The sequence below is a fragment of the Ixodes scapularis genome, unplaced genomic scaffold, assembly GCF_016920785.2.
Source record: "Ixodes scapularis isolate PalLabHiFi unplaced genomic scaffold, ASM1692078v2 PGA_scaffold9__187_contigs__length_104089568, whole genome shotgun sequence".
In the NCBI taxonomy this organism is placed as follows: domain Eukaryota; kingdom Metazoa; phylum Arthropoda; class Arachnida; order Ixodida; family Ixodidae; genus Ixodes; species Ixodes scapularis.
The window spans coordinates 68,639,143-68,665,861 of record NW_024609884.1 but is presented as its reverse complement, the minus strand read 5'-3'; the positions used below and the strand labels follow the sequence as shown (position 1 = coordinate 68,665,861).

General features: G+C 45.6%; 2 protein-coding genes across 2 annotated transcripts; one reads left to right on the top strand and one right to left on the bottom strand.

Moving 5' to 3' along the window:
• Positions 1 to 133: 133 nt before the first annotated feature.
• Positions 134 to 10,278, top strand: LOC8041049 (synaptobrevin homolog YKT6). The gene is made up of 9 exons (XM_029980293.3): positions 134 to 217; positions 436 to 572; positions 720 to 802; positions 868 to 968; positions 1,032 to 1,090; positions 1,872 to 1,917; positions 5,387 to 5,452; positions 5,513 to 5,614; positions 10,035 to 10,278. Exons 2-9 carry the CDS (start codon positions 466 to 468, stop codon positions 10,068 to 10,070), a joined length of 600 nt encoding a protein of 199 aa, XP_029836153.1. The 5' UTR covers positions 134 to 217; positions 436 to 465; the 3' UTR covers positions 10,071 to 10,278.
• A 10-nt stretch (positions 10,279 to 10,288) lies between these two features.
• Positions 10,289 to 25,894, bottom strand: LOC8041048 (DDB1- and CUL4-associated factor 10). Its single transcript, XM_029980292.4, has 7 exons — positions 25,530 to 25,894; positions 23,736 to 23,950; positions 21,398 to 21,511; positions 21,109 to 21,306; positions 14,254 to 14,425; positions 13,980 to 14,192; positions 10,289 to 11,339 (listed from the first exon to the last, which is right to left on the bottom strand). The coding sequence occupies exons 2-7, from the start codon at positions 23,921 to 23,923 to the stop codon at positions 10,638 to 10,640; spliced, it is 1,587 nt and encodes a 528-aa protein (XP_029836152.1). The 5' UTR covers positions 23,924 to 23,950; positions 25,530 to 25,894; the 3' UTR covers positions 10,289 to 10,637.
• Positions 25,895 to 26,719: the final 825 nt, after the last annotated feature.

Sequence of the window (26,719 nt, the reverse complement as noted above, 5' to 3'; positions counted from 1 at the left end):
TTTAAAACGAAAATTAACTTTGAGTTAGTGATTAATATATAAAAGCATAAAACATATCAATGTACAGTATTTTGGTTTTTAAACTTTATTTGATTAATATTTGCGTTTTTTTGGAAACATGAAAAAGGGGTTTGAGACTAAATTGCCACTTCCGTTCTGTGGCAGCAGTTGCCTTTAATCCCAGTTATCATCTGGCGTCTGTGTAATTATATTTTTCGTGAGTACTTTAATAGCTGAAATCGATTGGCATGTTTTGAATTAGGGGTACATTTTATAGGCTCAATATTTTTAATTATGCAAAGTTCTTAATTGATATATTCTAGCAGTGCTGAGAGGTTCGTTTTCGTGTCGCCAAGTGTCATTGGACGTGTGTCTGCAGTACGCTCCGATTTCGTGTTCTGCGCGCAGTACAAGTATCTTGTGTTGTTTTTTCAGCAATACCGTTACAGAAGTGTCGGCATCACCATGGTCAAATTGTTTTACATAGCCGTTTTGTACAAACACCCTTGTAAAGGAGTGGTCCTCAAATGCGCCAGCGAAGTGTCATCGTTCAGCTTCTTCCAACGAGCAAGGTGCGTCATCGTCCTACAAACACCCTGTAGTTCCTCTCTGCTTTGTGTGAACTATGTCGTTCAACGACTGCACGCTGTCGGTTAGAATGGATGACCTTCGCTTTCTGTGAGCGCGAGACAAAGCGATGGTCTGCTTCCCTGTTGCAGTGTCTTGGAATTCCTCAAGTTCTCCAGTCAAATACTCGTAGAAAGGAGCATTGCACCAACTAGGTCCTCAGTTCGAGAGAAAGGTAAGCTTTCGGCTAAATGAGAGCACGTCGCTCATACTTCTACTTTTCTCTCTGACTTCTTTCAGAGTACATGTGTCACGTCTACGTCCGTAGCGACTCCTTGGCCGGCGTCGTGGTGTCCGATCACGAGTATCCGAGCAGAGTAGCCCACACGCTTCTCAACAAGGTATGCGACTGGTCGGGGGCAGCCGGGCACTCGTAGTTGACCACCCCCAATCTCCACTTGCAGGTGTTGGAGGATTTCGCTTCGAAAGTGCCGTCTCAGAATTGGGCCACGCTACTCGAGAGGTAACCGCCTAGACGACCGTGTGCCTCTCGAGTTAATTTTTAGGCTGTGTCTACAGTGCCGTCCGACGGCACTCCAATCGCACCTACAAGTGTGTATACAAGCGCATGTATCACTGGGGAGCGTGTTAAGCCAGCCCCCCGCCTGTGTTCACGCCGCTTCGCGGCGACAGTATGCGGCTGCTAATTACAAAACTATTGACCCATTGGGCCCTGTTGTACACACCGCTTCGCGGCGTCCAGCTGACAAACCAAGCCCCGCTGTACCCCATGCACCTCTGGAAACGAAGTCCCATACCATTTCGTTCAGCGAAATTTCGGCAACAACATTCGTTTTTGTTTCCTGTGTTATCTGTAAAAAAAAAAAAAAAAAAAAAGTGAATATTTTCAAATGCGTTGGCAAATAAAAATGTTTGAAAAAACAAAAATAAAAAAGTAAGCCCGCACTGGGGATCGAACCCGGGATCGCTTGCTTATGAGACAGACATCCTACCACTAAGCTACACTCCGCTTCAAAAAACTAATGTGGCGATGCAGGCGAGTTGGTTATGCATGTTGAAAGTAGTGAAAGCGCACAATAAAGACAAATACGAAGACGGAGAGGCAAACAGGACGAGCGCTGTTCAAAAAACTAGTTTTGGGAACTCATTTTATACGAGACTTTCGGACGGCACTTGAACATGTGTGTGGAGTACTGTCGGATGGCACTTGAACGCTCTGCAAGAGTGCCGTCGGACGGTACTCTAGACCCTGCGTAATTTTTATTCCCATTGCTTCTTTCTAGCACCTGTCAATTCCAAGGCTTGGATGTGTACCTTGCCAAATATCAGGTACAGTTCAATCAACCATTTGTTCTTCCAGTTCCCGACGATAACTTTTGGTGTTGTCCGTCATAACTGTTTTTAGTCAAGGTTTCCCCCTCAAACGCTGGCATGCTAAGGTGCGTTCACACTTGTGACTCGCAGCAGTCGCGCATTCGACCCCTGACGTTCACATTGCTGGTGATCAGCGAGTCGCTTCTCTGAAGCTCTCGGGAGCTGCCGTCGATTCCGTCCTTCCCGCTATAGGCAACGTGCAATGCTGTTTGTTTTGGCGCCATCTAGCGATTGAAGCAAGAAATGTTGGGTACCTCTGGGAGTGGCGGCTGCATTGTTCACACTTGAGCTTTTACTCTGGTGGCGCCGCTTAGCCTAGTGTCTGAAGCAAGAAATACTGGGTATCCCAGGAAGCCGTGATTGCGTAACGTGCCAGTACAGCGGAAGCTACGGCCCTGGCGGGCCAATGGGAACGTGACTGCGTATCACCGGAGCGCGCCTGTACTCCGCAGAGGTATCAGGCTTTTCGCTGCGTCATGCTCAAATATGTGTGCGTTGCGCTCGTATTTCGAAACCTTCGGCACGCAATTTGGGGCATCGAGACAGGGTATAACCGTAGGCTCTCACTTTGCCAATGCCGCTCGACTGTTGCCGGCTGGCTCTAACTTCGGTTTGCGTTTCGCTGCTTTCCCACCTTTGTTGTCCCACAGCTACACATGCATCATTGGTGCCATATGAAAAAGACTCGTTATGTTCTGGTTCCTTCAGAACCGTACAATTAAGCTCAATTGCCACGTCGGCGTGCACTTGCTCGAGCTGTCGCAGCACAGTACGTACCTGTCAAGCCAAAAGTGACTCGGATTTGCTGCCAGGCCAAGTTCTTTTTTGGCCGCTCATTGAAATCGGGGTGCTGCTTTTATAAATAAATGGGTATTGGTTAACAGCGTTGATTAGAGCCGCAGCAGAGACTTCTATGGCTCTGTATCTGTGGCCGCTACCACAAACCAAGTCGTTGGACGGACATATGGGTTGCGTCTCCCAAAGAAGTGGGGCATGCCAGACGTAAACAAACGTGAGGTGCACCACGCGTCACTTCTGAGGCGCCCCCATTGGATCAGCCACCGGGCGACTTTGCAACCGGTCCGTAAAGTCGGTCTGGAAGCGACTGCTCCAAACCAATTACTTTTTTTTCTGCGACTGTCGCGCGACTTGCATGTGTGAACGCGCCTTTGTGGGTATAGCTTGCATGCAGCGTCACCAATGTGAAACAATTAAGTAATCGGGAAGGCAGTGTATGTCATTTCGCAGAGTTGACATTTTGGGTTTGTGGATGCATGCTCTCATATTTAAGAATCTCTATATAAGCAGTGTGAAGCTGAAGCATCAACACTGTAATTTGTGTAAGTAGGTTAGCTCTTCCATGGTTCATTACATTTCTCCAGCAATAGTACAAAGAAACGGTCAAGTATATGTCGGGAACACATACAGTGCTTGCGAGCTGTTTGGGTTGAGCAGCATCAAATGTAAATATGGAGGGAGAAAAGTTGACGCCTTCTATTTCGATTGATTTTGGCTCTTCTGCTTCCGCAACATTCCGGCGGTCTCGGATTCTGAACCAGAGGTACTTTACAGAGCTTCTCCACTGGATGATGAGCTCTCATCCTCTAAAAATAAATTCTGAGCAGCGTAAAAAGTCTGAATCGGCAATGACCTTTTCCAGCATGCCCCAGCAAAGTGAAACATGGTGCAAATATAGCATTTATATTTTCCAAAGAAATAACAAATAGCAAACCGGTGTGTGCTTGGTTTCGTGTTTAGGTGGCAACTTCCAAGTGTGTAATCGCCGCCGTAGATGTATAGCGACAACCGTCAAAGGGGTAATTATTTGACAAATGGGTCTGAACAACATAAACAAGACAAGGGCAAAGGAAGGCACACATACAAGGTGTTTGAAAACTTGAGACTGTGGTTTGAAAAACAGAAAATCGTGAAGTAGAAAAAAAAAGGGACAGACAACGTCTCAAACTCAGCTAAAAACTTTATTGCTTCTACGTCTTATATACACCTCCCCCGGACGTCGAACGTCGCCACCACCACAACGGTTGATCACTGAACTACAAACAATACACCAAACTGCAACCAATACATAAAAAAAAAAAAAAGCGTTATACAAACAGAAACACAAGGTCGTCACCACCGCACCCGGAAAGACTTCGACGCGGACAATGTAACACCAGCACTTGGAAACACAAAAAGACCGTCTCTAACTTACCCCCCTTCCCCCTGAACTGAACCACGCATCACACACAGTCGCCAACAATGCCCCCGCATTACGATCCCGAACCCAACAATGCAAACAACTGCGAAGCAGCCTCCTCTCTTTTTACGTTCACCCCACTCTAGGTCTTTACAGACGAAGAAACTTTTTTGACTCACTTCCAATTTGCAGTGACGCTTGGCTAATGCAATTTCCTGATGTTTTTATGCGAACAGTTTCTCGCACACAACACGTCTCATCTCCTCACGCTCTTTGTGTATGATTTCTGTCTCTGACCAGTTTGTTGTACATGCATTACTCCTGGAGATGCCTCGCTAGTTCAGAGTTTGAAGCGTTAATCCGCACATTCCGTTTACGTTCTGTCAACCTGTCGTTAATGCATCTTGCAGTCTGACCAACATATTTAAAGCCGCATTCCAAAGGAATTTCGTACACTACTCCACTGACACATAGAACAGATCTGTCGCGATGCCTTTTTTTCATGCCTCAAAAGGAGTCAGTTTAGCTAATTTGAAATCACATGTGAAAACGGTGTTTACCCCAAATCTCTCTGCACATGCCTTCAAGTTATGCGAAATGGCGTGAAAGTTTGGAATGGCAGCCCGTCGGTTTTTGACACTTCGCTTATCTTGCTTATCTTCGATCTGTAGAGCAAGCTGCCGTTTCATGAAGGATTCTTGATAGCCGGCCCTCTCCAACCTTCCCCCTTGTCTTTTCAAAGACTGCTCCATGTAATACATGCATGACCTTTGTAGAGCGTTCTGGGTCAGAGACTTCACTACCCTTGCCTTTACAATTTTAGAATGACAACTCTGCTTCGATAGGACGGGTTTTGGTGTGGTGTATTGTTTGTAGTTCAGTGATTAACCGTTGTGGTGGTGGGGACATTCGACGTCCGGGGTAGGTGTATATAAGAAGTAGAGGCAATAAAGTTTTTAGCTGAGTTTGAGACGTTGTCTGTCCCTTTTTCTTTCTACTTCACGATTTTCCGTTTTTCAAACCACAGTTTCAGGTTTTCAATCATCATGTATAACTTACACCAGCTCACCTGCACTTTACCCATTTTTTCATACAAGGTGTGCCAGTCCAGTCCTTGTCATATGTTTGCATTCGTTTGTCCTTGCACGCAGTTCACACAGTTTAGTTCTAGTTATCAAGTGAATCGTGCAGAATTAAAGGTTTATAAACTTTTTTTTTACTTTGAAGGTGCCAACTGAGGCTGATGCAATGACCAAGATTCAAGCTGACCTAGACGAGACAAAAATCATTTTGGTAAGGTCTTGGTTCTGTCCGAGGGAAATTTTGTGAATGTGAGAGAGAGCCCCCTTGCAGCACAACACAATCGAGGCCGTGTTGGAGCGGGGTGAGAAGCTCGACGACTTGGTAGCCAAATCGGAGGACCTGAGCGCGCAGTCCAAGGCCTTCTATAAAACTGTAAGTGTCTTATGACCACAAAGAAATATGAATGGTAGAGTTACACAAAATGTGTGGCTCTGTGTCACAAAATCAAAATTGTGTTCTGGCATGCTCTCTGCGACATTGCCATACCAATTGGGCATTGCAGCTAAGGAAGGTTGAGTGCAAAGCGGCATCAATTGAACATCGTTCTGCCTGACTGGGTTAAGATTTAGCTTTGCAGAAGCATGGTGGCAGGAACGATTGTCATCTGTGCGAACGAAATTAAGAGCAACAAGCAATGTGATGAAATGGTGCGGGGTTCTTAAGGTGACCGAAAATTATTACAGGCCACTGTCAGCACATGTACAAACTGTCAAAGAAGTCTGTAGCTCGTTAAAAATTCACAGGGCCGACATTATCACAAACGGCAACTTGCATATGTGCACCATACACTTGTGCGGAGAGCCAAAAGAATGGCAAGCATTTCCCTATGTATTCTTTTTCTGGAAGTGTAACCCAGTGACAGTAGGCTCGCGATGATTCAAACTCTGTACTCCTGGTTAGTTCAAACAAATTTAAAAAAATCTGGTTGTCCCGTTACGTTTTTGTAATGCACAGTGTTCCAAAAAAAATTTACAGGGTTTTTTTTCACCGAAGAAATAAACTATGCATGGCCGAATGCTCATTCCCCACCGAAAAGTAGCGCTAGAGGTGCGAACAGATGTCCAGCACAAACCAATATTTTATTCAAAATTTGTAAGTGATTTTCTGAGAACTTACAGTGAAACCTGTTTAGAACGAACCCATGTATAGCGAATTATGGTCAATATCAAACTGGCGGAAAATTAAAAAAAAAAAAAAAAAAAATGCATGTAAAAAGTACTTTTTATCTTCCGAAAATGCAAACAATCGTCTTCTATCCTGTCCCTTCCCCCAAAAAAGAAGTAGGAAAGAAAGAAAATTCCAAAAGCTCAAGTTACAAACAAAATTGAGCGAAGAGAAGAGATTCAGAAGGAGAGAAAGCTAAAAAATACTCTGTGCGCACGCACAAAAAAAAAAAATTTTTAGCGCGAGGTTACAAGGCGGAAGTAAAGAGATGAGAAAGAGAGAGAAGCTCTCGCCTTAAGGCTCGTTCACACACTTGTGACTAAGTACGACCGAGAGAGATTAGAACGGTTTTTAAGCCTCTTGCAACATCTTAGGACCAGCTCCGCTGCAGTGCATCCGGTCCTAAGACGTTGCAAAAGGCTCAAAAACCGGTCTGGTCTCTCTCGGTCTTATTTGGTCGCATATGTGTGAACGGCGCTTTACAACGAACGCATCGTCGAAGTTCGTTGCAAATGGTTTTTGCTATATCGAACTACTTGCTATATCGAACTGATCGTAGCGTTTCCTGCTGTTCGTTATAAACGGGTTTGACTGTAAATGGGAAAATGGGGCCCATTTTCAGTTTCTGGCGCCATAGAGCACCTTGTATTGGAGGGCTCCGTTGGCTAGCATTTTCCCATTGACATTTTCAGGAAATCATTTATAACTAGGGTTCGGAGTTTTCGGTTTAAACCGATAAAAGTACTCCGAATCCATTTTCGAAAATTCGGTTTCTGACCGAAAAAGGTCAGCTTTTAGGTTCGTCATTTTCGATTTAAACCGATAAAAGTACGTCGAATCCATTTTCTAAAATTCAGTTTTAACCGGAAAAGGTCACTTTGACCTTCCAGTCGTACCGTAGAGCTGTGGCGAAAAAGTGGAACGACAGTGTCTATCGAAACATGTTTGAATGTATGAGATACACGGGTGCCATTACGACGCTCTGGTTTAATGTGCGCATCATCGATTGGAACGTGAAGCCCGAAATTCCCTATGACTTTGCCATGTACGAGCGCATTTTTAAACTCGATGTAAGGAAGACTGACTTGATGCAAGCTCTGCATGTTGTATTGTGCTTCAAAACGTCGCACACTGTCTCTTTTGGCGGTCACAATTGGTTGATTGGCCGATTTTGGCTCAGGCAGCGCTTCATCTCCTCAGCCGGCCAATGTCCAGTGTTAGCGTTGAGAGGGCATTCTCGAAGCTCAGGGTCATATTAACAGGAAGGAAAGAGTGCAGATCAAGGGGGAGAACCTGGGGAAAGTACATGTGTGTTTACTATAATAATATCACGTAATCCTCATGTACAGAAGGTGAAATTCCATGTTTTTTGGGCGTAGGTATTATATCTGACTTGTCTGCACTTCTGTTGTTTTTTTTTTCTTGTTTCTTTTACAGTTGCACACATTTGCCAAATAAAGTGTCCATTTCTTTTTCAATGTATCTATGCCGTTATTCTTTGAGTGATCACAAATATCAGAGCTACAAAGATCATCTGATCCATGTTTGTTTTATATTCACCAAAAGAAGCCGATAAACTTTTGTGGGCATAAATATACGCCGAAAAAAAACGAAAATTTAATTTTAAAATAAACACAGAAAAAAGTATGCCGAATTCTGAAAAAATAGAAACCCAAAACTCGGAAGTCTATTTATAACTTTTGAATAAAATATTGATTTGCACTAAACTTTAGCTTTTGGTTCAGACCTATAGAGCGCTACCTTCGGGTGGAGAATGAGTGTTTGGCGATGCATAGTTTAATTTTGCACTGAAGAAAACCCTGTACATTTTTTTTTTTTTTTTTTTCGGAGACACCCTGTATTCATATGCCGCTTAATTTGAACGGCCTTTTTGTGTATTTCGTTCTCGCGGCCCCATCGAGTTTGCTTCTTTTTGAGCACCGATGCACTGCCTATGGATCTCCAGTTGGCGGGTTCGAATCTCGGCCGAAGTGCCCGCTCACTGACGGAGGGTTATTGCGGAAAAGGCTTTCTTTGGTTGCACAACAAAAGATCTAAATTAATCCTCAGTCCTCCGCTGGGGCGTGCCCGATGCCGTTCGTTGGTTTGGCACGTAAACCCCCAAATTTACATTTTACCGGTGCACTGCAGAGAGGCAACACCCGCGGAGCTTGCTTCTGCGGATGTTGCTTTTCCACAGTGCACCGGTACTCGGTGAGAAGCACACACAACGGGGTTCAAGCAGGGCTCACACGAGCTATGAAAACGGGCACCACGCAGAAATTTTAATTGCAACTTGTGCGGACGCTGTGACGTTTCGGCATGGCATAGGTTCACGTCCCAGTGTCCGCTCAAGTTGTTATGAAAACTGCTGCGCGGTGCCCGTTTTTATCGCTCATGTGTCTCCTGCTTAATAGTTCACATTAGAAGGCCTGATGAACAAACCGTTTTGTTTTCAATTGTCATGTGCTGTAAGCAGTTCACAAGAAACATTTTTGAGAGATAAATAAACTTGCATCATACATTTCAATAACGTTTCATCTGTGGCATACCTGCTTATGATCAGTGGGCCTATGTAGAGGAAACCATCGAATATCTGCTTCGTACGTGTAGCCATTCATATGAAAAATCATAACCTTATCTTGCATAATATTTACATGAATTTCTGATAATTTAAACAAAATTTGTGGCTTTCTGGAGTTTGAATTAATGAGTCTACTGTACCACTGGCATCATTGTAACAAAAACAAGTGTTTGCTGCACAGATAGTCTTCCAACATGTTTGCATGCATGCATCATAAATGCCATTTCTTTTATGAGTGCTTCTTCAGTCCTATTTGAACATGGGGGTGTGACTGGGCCCAGCATGCATATGCAAGAAAAAGGCTTCACATCACACCTCCATTCTGACAGGATGCTACCAGTCATGTTCGGGAAAAGTCTGGCGTTACTCGTGTCCAGATTGATGCAAACCTTGTAGGAGTTCTCGCGATTGCAAAATCCCATCTTTTACTCCTACCTGCCTCTTCCAGGTTCAACAAGCTTGTCGAAGTGATCACCATAAAGTGCCCTTCCAATGGCGACATTGTTTCACTCGAGGGTGTTCCCTAAATACTTCAGACTTTTCTACGTACATGATTTTAAACAATGTGTGGGGTAAGATAAGCAACCATCCCGGAACCAGATGGCCAAACAAGAGAGGCCGTTCAAAAGGCCTGGCGGGCTCTCTTGGCTTGGTGGGGTGCAACGGCAGTGCAGGGCGGAGCATTGCAGTGCGATGTCGCATGCATATCATGTATATATGTGCAATGCTATTGCAGAGTTGCTGGCATCAGGGAAGAAACCTGGCATCTTTCTTAATTTTGCATACTAGGCTGTGTTTGGCATCAACAACATGGTTTAGATATGGAAGCCAAAGCGGTCCGCTTACATTTTCTGCTGGGCTTTTTGTTTACTTCGTGCCACCTAGCCAAATCTCGTACCGAGTGCAACTACAGGCAAGCAAAAGGCTGGGTGCCAGTGGTTAGCTAAGATTGCCCTCCCAGTCCCCACAAATGTTGTGTCGGAGCTTTGTCATTAATACTTGCAACCATGGTACAATGAAATTAAACTGACCTATCTCCTGCAGGCCCGCAAGACCAACCAGTGTTGCAGGATCCTTTGAAGGGGCTTCTGCAGCACAGGCTGTCCTAACTGTATATAAATGTTGTGTCTTCTTCGCACGAGACCTGCCTGCAGGCCATGTGCCTCGTGATGCAGTCGCGGCTTGGAAGTCTGTGGCGATTCTCCCTGCCGTTGCTCTTGCTTATGTGCCCCGTTTTCAAAACAGCCGTCGTTGTAAAGAAACAAATAAATCTCGTTGCAGCTTAGAACGACTTGCACTTACATTTCATTTGAAGCGACTTTATTGACATCTTTACATACACACACCCTGTACATAATGGTGGCAACACAATTCGGCATAGGAAACTGCCCTCATCGTCTTTGCAAATCAAACGTGGCTGAAACGGCCAGCGACAAGAATGAGAACGTAAGTTGCACGAGATTCGGCACGAACACTGCCCACTGTGTCACACACACTTGGCTCCGATGACTCGAGGAAGCAGGACTGCAACAAACTGTCAATGTAGCAGGCCGCCTGCCACGTCCCCGTGCTTTCAGAAAGCAACTGCAGCACCTGCCAACTTTTTCACGTGTCAGTAGTCCCCCACAAGCTTTAAAGGTCTGCCAATCACAAGACTGGCCTATGGAAGCACACTTGTCCATTGAGGCAACCCGACGCTAGGAGGCAGTGTGTGGGTGAAAACTTGGTGCTCACCACATAATTGGAGTGACTCGTGTTGGTCAACATGTGTACCAAGGGCTTGGGCGGCGACTGTGGCACACAGTCGCTCAGCTCCCGCAGGTCAGCATCGAACGCCAGCAACCGGACGCCACGCTCGAGCGGAGAACACACGAGTCGTCCGTCGGTGCTGAAGCACAGCTCCTTGATCCAGCCACGGCCGCGATTGAGCTCCTGCGTGTAGTAGAGGAGGCGTGGCATGGACGACACCTTGCACCTGGTCTCCCGGTGGTTGGGCTCGCCCCCCCAACTCGAAGGCTGCAGTCCCAAAATGGGCTGGGGCCCGGGCAGGAGTCCCACCGCGTCCTCCATGGAGCCTTCCGTCACCGAGGGATGTCCCGCTCCTGTGGACACGTGGAAGACCCGGGACTCTGGCATTTCTTGGGGCTCCCTCCACACTTCCGGCATCCAGTGCTCCCACTCGGTGTGCAGAAAGATGGATGCTGACCGCGGTCGCAGTAGGTGCCAGTTGGGTAGGGCACCCCCTGAGTCACTGTCCGAGTCCGCCGTGTCTTTCTCTTCTCCCGAACTGCTGGTGTCGTTGCTGTCGTCTAGGGGCGGCTGGCCTTGGATGTCGTGCACGCAAGTCCACTGCAGAGAAAGGCAAGTTCCGCACAGCTTTGAGCTGGAACGGTGCGAATTGCCCATACGGTGCCAAACCATACGGCCGTTTCCTCCTTCGGCAGTTTAATTAGCGAGAAAAGCGGAGTGAACGAAGAGAACAAGTACAAAGTTGTATGAAGTGAGAGAGTGCGGGTGAGCCTGTTGTGAAATGACACGGGAGTACTTGTAAACCCAGAGATGGGGAAAATAAAAACAAAGACAACAAAATCTTAAAGGAAGCGCTCTTCTTAACGCGGAATGTGTCCTTTGGCAGGCACCTAAATGTTTCCGGTTTCACACTGGAGTGACAATCGTGTAAGTCCAGTGTCGGCATTTGGCTGGAACTTTTGTCCCCTCTGATCACTGGCGAGTAGAGTCAAATGCCGACGCGGTCCTCAATTGATATGACGAGAGTCCCGGCAGAATGCTGCCGCAAAACTAGCGTGATCTATGCCCCGTGCTGGCCTCTGCTAGGCACCCTATGCAAAATGCAGCACGATAACTTTGTTAAGGCCCTTTCCGGTATCACCGCTTGTGCATGTTCGTGGGCTCTGCTCCAGAGTTCAGGTTCACGAAACGATCCTACGCTGAAAATGTGAGTAAGACGAAACGTAAGACGAAACGTAAGAATCAATTCATATTCACGAAACGGAATTATCGCAAGGTTTGCGCAGGTTACGACGGAATCCTACTACAGCTCCGAAGCTGTCTTGCGCACTTTTTACGATCAAGTTACCATGGCCGACAGCGTCGCTCAACTACTTGACTGCGACGACCAATGGATGTTTATTTTTCTATGTGCTCTTCTCGGGCGTCGCGACTTCAAGCAGCAATAAAGAAGTACTTGAAACGGACCACGACGAACAAGAACGCTGGATCCACAAACACCCGGGAAAAGCTACAATGGCCACAATTCCACCGACCCCGACAAAGCAAGCTCGGTAAAATATAGGCCTAGCAGGCACTCGGGCTCGACGCAGCGTTGCTCCGACGGTCCTCGGCTGAGACCGACTGCCCACGACCGGCTGGCATGCTGAATGGAATATGCCCGCGCGACCCTTGTGGACCCTTCCTGTATTATAGTTCGATCGCTGACCTCAATTTCAGATTAAGAGGTCAATCTCTTCCCCTTTTCATCTCCTTTTCCAAGGCAGCGGTGACGAACGCTGTCGCCGAAAAGGGACTCTCATCGATTCTATCTCCTTGTTTTGTGTGATATAAAGCTAAAAAAAACGCCGTATGGATTACCTTCGCAACACAGTATGTACACTTTGTTGTTAGTATGCCATTTTTATTCTGCCACGACTGCACGTCACTGTCGAGCTATAACAGTTTGCGGGAGCTACGCAATGCCGGTTTAACCTTTCTTTGCCGAGTGTCACGTCAGTATCGAGTTGCCATTGTAAAAGATTGGTCCCGAAGCGCTTACCAATTCACGATCCAACAGCGCAAATCCAGCACTTCGATCAAACGCGCGTGTCTGCTTCGAGTGTGAACAGGTATTTACGTGGCTCTTGCTGACGCTTTCGTAGTTCAAACGTATTCTTTTTAATGTCTGCTCGCTCCTGCATCTCCGAGGCTGCGAAGAACGCCGCAGCAATTTGTTTCCATCTACGTCGCTTTGCAAACGACTGACACGGGCCGTCTTTTACTAACGATGACAGTTGTGTTGACTTCGTAGCGATAGAGTTTGTAGCAGTCAATGGAGGCGGCTACGCATCCCTGCGTCGGCATCCAGGCGCGTTTAAATCGTGTTAGCGTTGACACATCACTGCACGGACACGAACCTTATACGAGCTGTGGCGGAAAGGCCGCCTGTGCTTGTTATTAAAAAATACACAAGCTCCGAACTGCTCCGATTGGTTGTTCGTGCTGCCGAAGACGCTGCTGCCGTAGCAACAGCACCGGTAAGTTCTAGTTTTTCCGTACAAGAATGTCGCTTTCCTCCTATCACTTAAGAATGCGTTTGTGAATACCGATTTCTCCTCTAACGATGTTCTTAACTTACAAACTTCTTAGCTAAGTTGTCGTAAACTAAGAAGCTCTTCGTGAATCTGGCCTCGGTTCTTGCTCAAGTAGATCCAAGTTACTCTCGTGGGTCACATCACGTGATCAAACGTAGCAACGCTCTACTCCTTGCAGACATTAAAAGTGGGCTTTCAGCGTCCCTGCCAAGCGCGCACTCTCGTTTTCTTTCTTCACTCTCTCGTTTTCTTTCTTCACTTATAGCGGCACTTTCTGCATTGGGCTGCTCATGAGGAAGTCGCATCACCGCGCGACTCTCGTCTATCTTTTCTGTTCTGGTAGGTGTCAGTACTGGAGCTGCCTCTGCTTCAGAAATCGTGGCACTGCGATTGTATCCAGTTCGATGCGGCATCACATTCTGTGTTACTACTGCCTCTTTCACAAAAGTGGGGGGAAATGGCAACTTTTTGTTTTTGGATTTTTTTAATAGTCACTGTCATTTTTGCAATGTTTGGTTTCAGTTCTTTCGACTGGTACGATCACAGTCCGGTTGTGTCGTTCCTCGCTTGTCCAGTATGATGCGGACAAACATTTGACACCACTCTCTCGCCTAAGGCAGAAGTGCACCCTGGTATTACCCACCGTTGTGGAAGACCCACTCACCTCTGACTTTTCGTTCCGACTCGTGTTGCGGGACAACACGCACCAGCCGTGCGGGTGCACTTGCAAGGACGAGATGATCTCGGCTTCATTGTCCCGGGGGAAGTCGCAGATGAGCTCCACCCGATTGCGCTTGCCAGGGAAGTGGTGGCTGCGGCAGTCGCCCGCGTGGAAGGACACCTTCTGGGTGGACTTCCAGCGGTACGTGCGTGGCAGCTGCAACAGGACGCCATCCCCGTCGCAACCCCTCTTGTCCTGCTGCCCTGCCACCACTCACCTGGAAGCCCCGCAAGTCGTGGGCCAATGTTTGGAGGTCTAGATCGTGGATCACCACCAAGTAGCCCCCTGTTGTGCAGATGACCATCTTCTGGTTGTCCGGTGTCAGCCGCATCCGCATGAGCCCGTTGGTATAGAAGATCCTCTGGAATTCGGTGCCTGTCTCGGAGAACCTGGAGAGTTTGTTTCGGTAGAGAGCTTAGGCTTGACCCTTTCGAAAGGGGAAAGGGGGGGGCTTGTACCACCTACCCGGTGTTTTTGTTTAGACAGCTAATATATGTCTAACACTGAGTTTTTTTTAGCTGCAATACATTTTCAAATAAAGGGGGGCAAAGTTTTATGAATGCAGTTTTCACTGCATGTTTCTATGGCTCGGCAGACATTAGATGGGAATTTAACTAGCACTATTATCAGACTACTTAACGAAAATTCGTCAATTAACTTTTTAATTGCTGTAATTAGGATATATGTTCATATTACAAACTTTGTGGCGGTCGTATGCCAAGACATCCATTTTGTAGAATTTGTGTAACTAGCCCGTGTTCCGAAATATCTGCCCTTGCATTTTCTACTTAAAACGACTTCTCCACTCAATCCAGCAAACCCGCCAGATAAAAGAGCAAAATTCGGGGACGAATATCGTGGAACACGGCTGGTTACACGAATTCTACAAAATGGAACAGTCTTGGCATATGACCGACTCAAGGCTTGTAATATAAGCATTATATTCTAACTGCAGTCCTTAAACAGTTAATGAATTTTAATTATACTGATAATAGTGATGGTTATATTCCAATCTAATGTCCACCGAGCCATATAAACATCAAGTGAAAACTACATTCATATAACCTCTTCCCCCTCAATGTAGAAATTTGGTGCAGCTAAAAAAAAAAAAAAAAAAAAAAAAAAAAAACTTGTATATACAAAGTTGAGGTGAGGCCTTTCAATAGCACTATTTTGAAAAACTTTGATTCATGCGACGAAAACGCTTCTTAGCAACCAGGTGCGAGCATCTTCCACTCTACGGATCGCCAAGAAGGAAGTAAGAAAATGATTCAATGTATGGACGACAGATGCCACGGTGGCCAATGCAGTCCTAAAAGCAACTTTCGGCGTTGTGTTTGTTTAGCGTAATGGCAATGTTTATGGGTTTACTGGTGCAACAGCACTAACGGTCACACTATGCCAGTTTTAGAGTAATTGAATCGACAGCTGGATTAAAGATGTACAAAGATTCTCAACCTGCTGTGGTTATGGACTGGAAGGACATTTGTACTTCAGGCAAAAGGATGGCCACTGCTCTTTCTGTTTGCCTAGTGCGAGAAATAAGCACGAGGCTCTTGTGTTACACCCACTGGAGGAAGTCTATATTTGCACTTACATTTCTAAATATCTGCAGCTTATGTAAGCTGAGGATGAGAGTAACACCCCTTAACTGTCAAAGACGAGCTCCGCTGGAGCAGCAGGTATGCTTCATTAGCAATTCAGAGAAAGCTGCTAGTGCAAAGCAATGCTTTTTATACTTTTTTACACCTTACAGCTGTGGTAAAGCCAAGGCTACAGGGCAAGCATCTTGCTTTGGAATGCATCTCGTGTGCACGAGAATCTGCAAGAGCCACGAGCGTGTGCCGGTTGAATTGGCTCCATTTGCTACAAGTAAAAGTACAAAATGTTCCTGCTACACAAATGCTACCTGCTCACGCTCTGAACACTTGCAGACACACTGAATGCAATACAAGATAGGTGGGTTTTTTACAGCAGTTTGACTGCAACATTAAAGGGATGCCGAACCAATATTCAGCTTTTTTATGTTTGACTGAACCAATATTCAGAAATGTTTGACTGGACCCTACGAAGCCAGAAACGCCAATTATACCATGGTATCTCAAACAAAACGCTGTATTTCTTGAGAAGAATATCGCAATCAAGCTGGGCTTGCAGCCGGCCTTCAAGATGTGACGTAGGCAAGTTCGCTTTCCTCCTCACCTTCAAGATTTCTCTTTCGCACCCTGCGCGTCAGCCTTCCAAGGACTGACACGTCCCGAAGCTTGCAATTCGGTTATTCGCGGTTTTCGGCTTTAAATGATTTTTACTGCATCATTATTCGAAATACTGTCATGTATGGCATGTATACATATGTCATACTGTTAACAGGCTTAATTAAGCTGTTATGTTATATATAACACCTTATGTTACATGTAACATGTACATGTGATACAAATACTGTATAACATATTTTATAGTTGCTACTACGAGATAATCACACCTCGAATTTTTGGTTCAGTATACTCCTTAATACTTGGACAATGCCTTATCATAGGGATAACCCTGGAACAACAAACTGGCAAAGTGAAATGCGTTAGAATGTCTCCATACTACTTCCCGCGCTTAGAACCACTAGGCAAGGGAAGTTCCCCTTAGTCCCAAGACACACACATCCCACACAGAAAAAAGGTTGATGTCCTAATAATTTCTGCCAAAGGACCTAACATATCCTCAACTATAGTCCGCAGACTATACACATTTAAAAGATAAAATTTTGCATAGTGCAGACTATAGACTGACACGCGGGCTTGACGTCACGGAGTTGCGGCGGCGCTGCGATCGCACTGGAGCCAACTGGTGTGGGCAAAAGGGCGCACGTTTCGCATGGGTGTCATAGCATTTCAGCATGCCGCGAAGCTGTTTTGCCGTTAATTGCACCGAAATGTAGAAGAAAAGTAGCGGAGAGAGTTTCCACAAGTTCCCGGCAGACTCTGAAAGGCATATATAGAAGGTGGATAATAGCCCTGGGTCGAAAAGAATGGTCGCCTCGCGCGAACGACCGTTTGTGCAGCAAGCACTTTCGAAGGCAAGTGCGGCTTCCATTTCAATCTCCGTCCAGAGGCTTGCTTATGTGCAGGGAAACCGTCGTCTGATCGAGACCACCCGGATTTTGTTCCCACGGTGTTCGTGCGCACAGCACCGGCCAAGCGCTCGTCAGAGGCTCACTACACCCGTGCTACCCAGCAGAAGGGGATCGGCGAGAGAACGGCAGTGTTGTAGGCGTTACCGAAAAAAAGTAACGAAATAAGTTACTTGCTACTTGGAAATAAAAGGTATGCATTACCGAGTTACCTTACCTAAAAATTAAAAATAGTAACGCATGTTACTTCTGCGTTACTTTTTAAATTATGATTTAATACGTTTTACGGTTTTGACGATACAGGTATGCATAAGATCATATATTAAGAAACATTATGTTCATGCAGAAAGTGAACATAATTACTTTATCTCTTTTTACGGTTTCACCTAAATACTCACGAGAAAAAACGCAAAGAAAAACATGGCTTGACGATTAAAAACACGAAAAAAATTGAAAGTGTAATTTCTTTAAGACTAGGGAAGTAGTAACGAGTAACGTAAGTATGTTACCCGTTACTGTTTCGAAAAAGTAACGAGTAGGTTACTACGTTAATGAAAAAAGTAACGCGTTCCTGGTAACGCCATTACTTGTAAGGTGTTACCGCCGAGACTGCAGAACGGACAAAGCGTTGCCGCTTGTCATGCCTTGTGGTCATGAAGGTAGGAAAAATATCATACCTTGAGAGTGCAAGACGCTGTGTGTATTTAATCAATTATTAAATACACTTCCGTTGACCCACAGTCTGCTGATCCCGCTGGCAGTGCGGAAACTGACTCGAAGCCATCGTAGGCCTCGAGAGACTTGTACGCCTCCACCGTGTCGGCCGTTAACTGGCTTGGCGAAAAAACTAAATAAACGACGACGTGAGCCGTCGACTTCGGTGCAGCAACTTCACGTCGGAAGTCCAGCAGGCCTTGTTTACGGCGTACGGATCCTCGTAGGCAACGCCGTCCACGCATAGTTTGTTTCGGTACCGCTGCCGTTCAGGCTCGGGTAGCAAGCTCAAATAGTTGGGCATAGCATACGACATACGTCGTCAGGAAATGCGACGCACAAATAAAGCTAGAAGCGTCCCTACAATGTCAACGACGGGCGTGCACGCCACTCAACGCAATGGCGAAAACACGGAGCGCCGGGCCGCTTTTGCCCACACAGCTACCACGATTGCGCGGCCTTCCGGCCGTGTTGGTAAACAGAGCCATTCCGCGTGTCGGTCGATACGAGCATGTGTTTATGACACTACCTACTCATTATGACAAGACGTGACAGATTTTGTGAAATTGTGATTTATGTATGATACAAGCTTCTTTGTAAGCTAATTAAGCAAGCCATTGTCAAAGTGTGCTGTGTATGAGCATGTTTTATGTGCGGACTGTAGACAAAACATGAGGGTCCGACGTCAGGCTGCTGCAGTGCCCACACCTGGTGTGGGCAAACACGGGATTTTTTTAAACAGTACTTTGGCCCATAGAGTTATTATAATGTATGCTAGAGGTTCAAGTGGCACTAGTGTGCTGATGCAAATTGAAGCAGACAGCAACCAGTCGAAAACTGACTTCCGGTAATGCATTTCTATGAGAAAAAGTGAGTGCATTTTCTCTCTGCGCTCGATCATAAGAGCAAATATCCCGAATAATTCGTACGTACTAGGTAGCTTGGAACATTTCTCAGTCAGGCCAACGAAATAATTGGTCAGTTACGGTGTTTTTCTTTCAAATTCATCGCATTAAAAACGGTGCTAAAACAGCTTCGTACGTGTATTTATGTGCACTGTCGGACACTGTTAGCGCGAACACGACGTCGGCGCTTTTCAGCGTGGGGGATATACGTGCCAAACGAACGAAGAACATCTGGAAATTAAGAAAGACGGCAAGAACTATGCAGTAACACCGGATCAGTAACTACACGTGCATATACGATCAAAATTAATTGAAGGCCACGTAATCTATTCCTATTTTAAATAAGTAAGTACCGTTTTATTCTTTCTGCTGTGAGCGAAGCTGCTTGTTCTACGTTCAAAATATCACTCGCACGCTCGAAATCTTTGAGAACAAGTGCCCGATAAAAGCTGCCCGGCAGAGAAAACAATACGAAGAGACAACTTTTATAGCCCACGGACTTTAGTCTCTATGTTTTGAATGTTCTTATCCGCTCATGCACGACGGGGTCATTTTTATATAGTGACAGGACTGGCATATTATCAATGTATAAGCGTCACCGGATTGCTGGCGAGCCTTGAACACACTCTACATTCCTTTCGATTGTAATTTTGCTTCGAATCGTCGCTTGTTTCTACACACCTGCTGCGGAACACACGTTTGGGACTGAAATGTAGCGAAGTTAAACATCGGTCACTGATGAAGAAAAATGCGCTAACTAAAGCAATTACACTTTTACAGTGTTAATCAAGGTACATAGTATTCGGTACGACCCAAATAACCAAAGTGTTCCGTGTTATTTTCCGGCGAAGAGACAAAATGCACGCGCGCTTTCCCATAGGAATACACAGGAAGACTGGAAAAGTAGACTGGTTGCTGTCTGCTTCAATTTGCGTCACGGAAGTCGCATAGACACTAGCGCCAGTTGAACCTCTAGCGTACCTTATAATAACTCTATGCTTTGGCCTTTAGTCTAGAAAATATGGTTTTTAGGAAAATCAGTGATGTTCGGTATAATTAGGTTCTAACTTTTCAGTGATTAACCTTTTAATTAGTAAATTTGAAGGTATGATTTCAATTAGAAACTTTTTAGACATCACCGATGACCGCTAAATCAGTCTACTTTACAAAAATATATGGCATGTGGAGCATTTTAGTGTTCCATAAAAATTCAATTTGAACACATTTTGAAATATTGGTTGCCTATAGAAACACATCTCCTCACCAGTGGTCCTGCTTTGCATGGCTAAAGCCCGCAGCTAATGTGCGCTGCCTGTTATTCTTGTATTGCCATTTGAATAGTACAGCGTTTCATTTCGCCGGCTCGCGCCATGCTTCCTTCTCTCCTAGAAGTGAGGCGAAGCAGTAATTGCACGCCTTGGCCGCGGGTAGCACAATCGCTGGCACAAAGATGCACTCCGGTGGAAAACTGAAACCTAGAAACGCGTACAAATTGAGTATTTCTTCAGAATGCTGTAAAATGCTATGCATGCCTTATACTTTTGTGTAAAGTGCACTATTAAGTGGTTTTTGATGATTTCCAGAAAGTTTCTAACTCTAGCCATACTTCTATATGCACTAATAGACCTATTGCCGAATTACCCAAGCATTAAAAATAATGCCGGGAACGTAGGTACACACTCTGGCACCTGCAGCAGTAACTGTTTGAAAGCAAGAAATCTAAAAGAAATAGCACTTTGCACGTGCGTTCGTCAATGCCTTATTTTGATTATTTACTTTGAATCCTTTGTGCAGGGAAGGCAAGCGTGTGTACCTACGTCCCCGGCATTCTCTTTGGTGCTTGAGTAATTTAGCAAAAGGTCTATTCAAAAGTAATTAACGTAATGATATCAAGCATTATTAACTGTCCTATTAGGTCCTTTGCAGAAACCAATAGGACAACCTTTTTATTTTTGTGCAATGCATACTTTTTGCAGGAGTGAGGAGCACTGTATTTGACAGTGACAGGTATGGAGACGCATAACTGCCAACAATTGCTGTGCTATGCAATCGTAATAAATATAAATGAAATGGTAGTGACCAATAAGAATCTTTCAAAGCTTTTGGCAGCAATCTCCTTCCCTATTGGGCACGGTTACAAATTGGCTCTATATTTTGACGAGGCAACATCTGGCCATGGTGCCACAATGTCCTCGCACTTGCATAAATTGAGTGGTATGAAGACATTTGTAGTAGGCTGCACGACACACACAAAGAAAACCGTTTGTTCCACAACATTTTTAAACAGTAACAGCATGTCATGATGGGCATGGAATATCTGGGGTTAACTCACTTGTTGATGTCCCAAGTGTGGATGCTTCCATCAAAGCCCGACGTGACTAGCAGCCCTGCATCACACGCATACTCAATGTTTTTGACCCAGTTGCAGTGGCCAACCAAAGAACGTATTTTTCTGTGTAAGTTCCGCACATCCCACAGTGCCACTGTAGTGTCGTCGGAGCAAGTGGCAAACATTCGTGAATCCAGGAACCTGCAACCAAGGGCAAAAAAGAGCAACTCAGCGTCCTCAAAATGCTAAAGCACAAGTACCCTAACCCCACTCTTTCCACAGCCCAACCTACCTGGCATAGTTGATGCAGTCACGATGTGCATGTTCCACCTTTTTTATCTGTCTGTGGCAGAGGGGGTCAAAGACGAGGATACTTTTGCCCTCTGTGGCTGCTACCAAAATAGAGCTGGAAGAAAACAAGCAACAGCACGTCTTTACCACCGAGGTACAACGTGCAAAGAGCATAGCAGCAGCTCTGCCAGCTTGTAAGCTAAACACGCCCTAAAATGAGTTGTGATGCACGCTACAAAACTCGCACACATGCCCAGCACTGGCAGAAGGAAAACCAAGTTATTCGCGAGCATTATCTTGAGAAGGAAACTCCCAGAACCGCCACGCCAATGTCCTGAATAGCAAATGTTGCACACTGACTCTATCAGAAATATGTGTAAGTCTGTCTGGCACAGAGCAAATTGTGGATGGAACTTTTTCCAGTAAGCTTCTGCACATATGCACACCCTCTCCCCTGGCCTTGCTTCATGCTGTCTCCATTTTCGAAGGGCACCATCCCGCTTGACCACCATTGTCAGCGCGTATCTTTCCGAGTATTTAGTCTTTTTGGCGATCCTCTTCCTGACTATCGGTAGCATGGGGCATAAAAAAATGAAAACCAATACAACGGTACAATGTTACTATAGATAGATGGGGTTTATATGCGTGCTTGCAAACAGCCAAGTGGCCTGCGCAGCAGTCCACTGTTCTGTACATAGATACATAAAAGTGTAAGATAAAAAAACTATCGAGCGAAAATGGCTGCTTCAACAAAAAAGGCATTGCGAGTCTGTTGCAGACGTCATTGGGTAAGTGGCCCGCACATCAGGATAAAAATATCTCTGCATTTTGATGTCCTCCTAAAACACATGTCAATGTGTTTTGACGAACGGAGTCCTGTTGGGCTGCCCTACATTTGTAGTTCGCAGACAAACTGCCACACGGTCCTCATTACTTAAAAAAGGTCCATTGAAGCCTCCTATGTAGACTAGCAGAATACTTGTGTGTCAATCACATGCAAGTAGCTGCGATAGGAAGCATTTATGGAACTGCTGCTGTTCACTGTAGAGTATGTGACAACCAGCTTGGAAAAAAGCCTACAATATGCACTGTCACACCACTTCTAAGGCCTAGCAAACTAGTTTGTCCTATTTGCAGCCTAAATGGGACAGGAGGGAGGGGAAAGGATGCCCTGAAAGTTTAGCCAGCAAATGGTAATGTGACTGACAGGGGATGGGGGTCACATCAAAAAGAGCATGCTCTAGACCAGGGGTCTCAAACACGCGGCCCGTGATTCGCTGGGACGCGGCCCGCAGGCAACCGGCTACGAGTCGCGGTTCCCATGTCTCGAGTGCTAGAAAAAGCATGCGGCTTCGTGATCTCTTCTCGCCGATTAATTTTCGCTCGAAAAGTAGCTCTGTTCTTTTAACACATTCCCATAGTTTATACTTATCTGTGTTTATTTGACCTATGTTTCGCTTCTTTTTTTTTGCTTCCCAGCTTTTTTGTAATGTACGACTGTTCCGCTACCAGGCCGCAAGCGCGGTCTATTCGTTGAAGGGTGCATCTCGGCTGCGCAAACTTTCGATCAGACGGAGCAACCGCCAAAAATAAAGCGACGAGCTCGGGATCCTCACCTTCAAAAAATGTAAAAATTAAAAGACAAGTATTTGCTCAGTGTTGTAGTAAAAATCGTAAGGAAAGCAAAAACTGCCAAATTAACCAATTTTTTTTTTTCTTTTCGAAATATGTTTAGAGCTTGAGCACGACAGTGTACATCTTCCGTTCTTCTATTAAAAATGGCAGCACGTTGGCGGGGCGGTGTCATTTTAATTCTAGTTATCACATCACGGCAGGGCCCAGAGTAGTCATAAAACACATGAAAGTGAAAGACCTCACTGGCAAAACTGTGATTTTACAAAAAAAAAGCATAGAGAGCGAGGTCTCTTCGCTATAAAATTTTATGCCCCCTCCCCCCGTCTGACGTTGGCTTGTGACCTTTCCGGTGTGGGCTATTTGGCCCCCACACTTGAATGAGTTTGAGACCACTGCTCTAGACAGATCATAAATTTCTAACATGCTCCTATTGTACGAGGACTTGCTTGTATGGCAGATGCATCTGCAAACTATGCATTTGCATGCATCTTTTACTCTGTACCTGAGCTAAGGTTAAAGTAAACACCCCTCACTTCTGGTTCTAACATGTTTCCAGTACAAGGCACTTGCCATCACAAGGGCACCACAAAATACAACCTTTTCGCCAAAAAGATTTTCAGGATGCCGTGCAACAACCAGACTATACGATCCACAGAAGTTCATACAAAGCACGAATATGAAGAACCTCAAGAGAGCCTGCTTACCCGTCTGGGGAAAAGGAAAGGTTGAAGATGCCACCGTGCGACGACCGTGTCAGTTCTGGCTTCTCGGACGGTCTGAGTGCACGGTACAGGTTGCGCACTGTGCGGTCTGTGGCACCAATGTATGAACTGAAGCCCAGGCGCTGGTCGTCCACCCTCTTCCCCCAGAAGTCAGTTCGCTCCCATTTCATTGTCACACAGTTGGCACCTGCACACCCCTGCAGCCAAAGAAAGCATGGAACAGAGCAGCAAAGTGGTTAATTGGGCCAGTTGGTTCAGTTTAAAAAGTAAATACCGCCAAAAACAACAAGGACCAAAACGAAGTAAGAAAACACAAGGTGGACTTGCAACTACCGTAAAATGTCAAGTGCCCACTCAAAATATGGAGATAATAGCGAAAATTGGGGAACGGGCACTTGTTAGGTCATCCATTTTACCTATATGTGCATACTTTTTCAGATGTTGCGAAATTTGGGGGTGGGCACTTAGTATGAAACGGGGCGGATGCTCGGTATTTTACGGTTTATTCGGAAAGAACATGCCTTATATAGGGGTTTAATAATATGGGCAAACATAAGCGTGGCCTTATCAAAAAAAGGTGATATCAAACAGGCTTTGCACCGCTATGACAATGACTAGACAGGCCGATGGGTCCTATATCACATGTTCTTTCCGAATAAACAACAGTTGCCAGTGCACCTTGGGTTGTCTTACTTCATCTTGTTTTCGGCGCCTTCATTCTTCTCAAACATGGCACACACAAATTGAGCATGGAAAACCAGAAACCCATCCACTCGGATGGGCTTCTGGTTTTGCGTGTGCTGCGTGCATTGACAATGTACTACGTGCATTGACACGCTGCCACAGGTCGCACTGCGGCATACTGGCTTCCGGCGAAAATCCATGATCAGATATACAGCTAGGAGATTTGCTGAAAAGTTGATTGCTGCAGTTTTCGCAAAAACAAGTGATGCACAAAGAAACAAACAGAAGATAAATATTTAAGAGGTAATCCATTCGTGTCACCGCCTCACAATCCAAATGGGTTGAAGTTCTGACACACAATCTTGCACTACCTCTGACTTCAACACGTAAATAGAAAGCATTTGCGCGACAAGGCTGCATTCAATTTCGTGAACGTCAGTGACGTAGACAGTATCTTTTTGTTTCTTTAAGGCAAAAAAAAAAAAAAAAGAAACGACTTCCGTCCCCTTAATATGCTTCTAGTGACCGTGAAGCTATTACCTATGAGCTTTGACAAAATAAGCCAAATAAGCGTAAGGGGGCCAGGCGGAATGGCGCCCGCAGCGATTCCGATAGCGTCATTGGAGCTACGATTAACGCCGACACGCAACGTAAACAGGTCACCAGGAAAGGTCCCGGTAAATACACATTCAGCTAACGGAATGCTAGATCAAGTGTGCTCCACCTAAATGCTCGTAGGGCATGCCTTTTTGCTCTTATTGACGAGTTCGTCGAGAACATAGACGGCACTAGCAATTGGGAGATCATGCCACTTATGTTCGCGATCAAAACACAAAGTTCTGCGAAATACGGACGAAAAAAACACCAACACTACAGCGATACGCTTGTGCCTCGAGTCCACTGCCAAACCTCACCACCACCACCGTAGAATATCACTCGGCAGCGAAAGTGTGGCGCAGCACAAAAACAAATGGAGAATAAAATAAAATAAAAAACACGAAAACATCAACATCGAATTCCTTGACGAGGCCGATCGCGCACACTCGTTTCTCGGGGATGACCCAAAGGATTTCCAACGTTGAGGCAACCTACCTGCTATATAATGTAGTGCACCACCGCAGAAGAAAAAAAAAAAAAAATGTTGTGGAGTAAATACGGAGCACAATGAACGCAGTGCCGTGCGTTTACAAAGGCTATCACGAGGACTATGGGCGACCGCAGCGCGGGCCTGTGCTGCTTGTGTTCAACGCCTTCGACGCTGAAGGACTGAAGGCTGAAGGCAGTCAAGCAGATTAGCGGATTACCCTCGGGAGTGGTGTACCACGCTCACTATGCTACACATTCGATCCATAGAATTTTTGCGCGAGTCACGAAACCGACGAAGACGACGCAGCAGCATACAATTTTAAGACGGATGGAATCATGGGATGGATGGTGCCTACAGGGTTGCTTGGCTTGCTTTGCTGTTGCCGACGCGGGCAACAAAATTACCGGCATTAGAATCTCAGAAGCTTCAAAAGTCACCGCGTACAAATAAAGTAAAATTAATAAAAAAAAAGTTTCAACTTGACATACAAAACCCAGACGATAGTGTGCCTAGATTACAGAGTGGATAGATGAATGGAAGTTAACCATAGAAGTTAACCAGAGCCCCGATGTTAAAACGGCTACACCTATTGTAACGGGCGGTAGCTTGCGTCACCTACCCTAGTCTTGGGAGCCAAGCCAGGTCAAACCGTCTGGAACTCTTTTGTTTTTGTTCTTATTTTTTTTTAGCCACGTCATATCAACAACATTTCTTTTAACGCGCCTGCGACGTTCCTTTGGGAGCGACCGCCCTGATGCAAAAGAGTTTTGGTGCAACTGAATACTGAATACTGACAAATATATGATTCCCCCCGCCCTTCTAAGACCAATTTTCTCCCCCTATCACCAGGCAGTGTGGGATATCACCAAGGCGACCTTCGGGGGATCGGACAAAAAATTAAAAAACATCACCCCCCGCCTCTTCCACCCGGCGAGGGAGTCGCCAATTTTCCTTTGGTCAAACCATTGCCGGCGTTACCCCAGCACCGGACCCACTGGGGGACAGGGTTGAGACTTTGGGCAGGAGCCACGATGGATCGGAGTCCAAATTTTCCTCTGTCCCGTCTGTCCCCAGCTGTGCTAGTTAGTTGTGCGTCATTAAATTTTCATTAGATAATTTCCACCAATGTTCTAATCTCCTCTTTCTGACTGTAATCTTTTTCTCCTCCCAAAAGCCCTGGTCAAATATGTTTCCC

Coding starts and splice junctions, on each gene's coding strand:
- LOC8041049 (XM_029980293.3), top strand. CDS start 466: ATGGTCAAATTGTTTTACATAGCCGTTTTGTACAAACACCCTTGTAAA. Junction 803..867: donor GTCCTCAGTTCGAGAGAAAG/GTAAGCTTTCGG, acceptor GACTTCTTTCAG/AGTACATGTGTCACGTCTAC. Junction 1,091..1,871: donor TGGGCCACGCTACTCGAGAG/GTAACCGCCTAG, acceptor GCTTCTTTCTAG/CACCTGTCAATTCCAAGGCT.
- LOC8041048 (XM_029980292.4), bottom strand. CDS start 23,923: ATGAAATGGGAGCGAACTGACTTCTGGGGGAAGAGGGTGGACGACCAG. Junction 21,307..21,397: donor GACTGCATCAACTATGCCAG/GTAGGTTGGGCT, acceptor CCTTGGTTGCAG/GTTCCTGGATTCACGAATGT. Junction 11,340..13,979: donor GTCGGAACGAAAAGTCAGAG/GTGAGTGGGTCT, acceptor CTTTCTCTGCAG/TGGACTTGCGTGCACGACAT.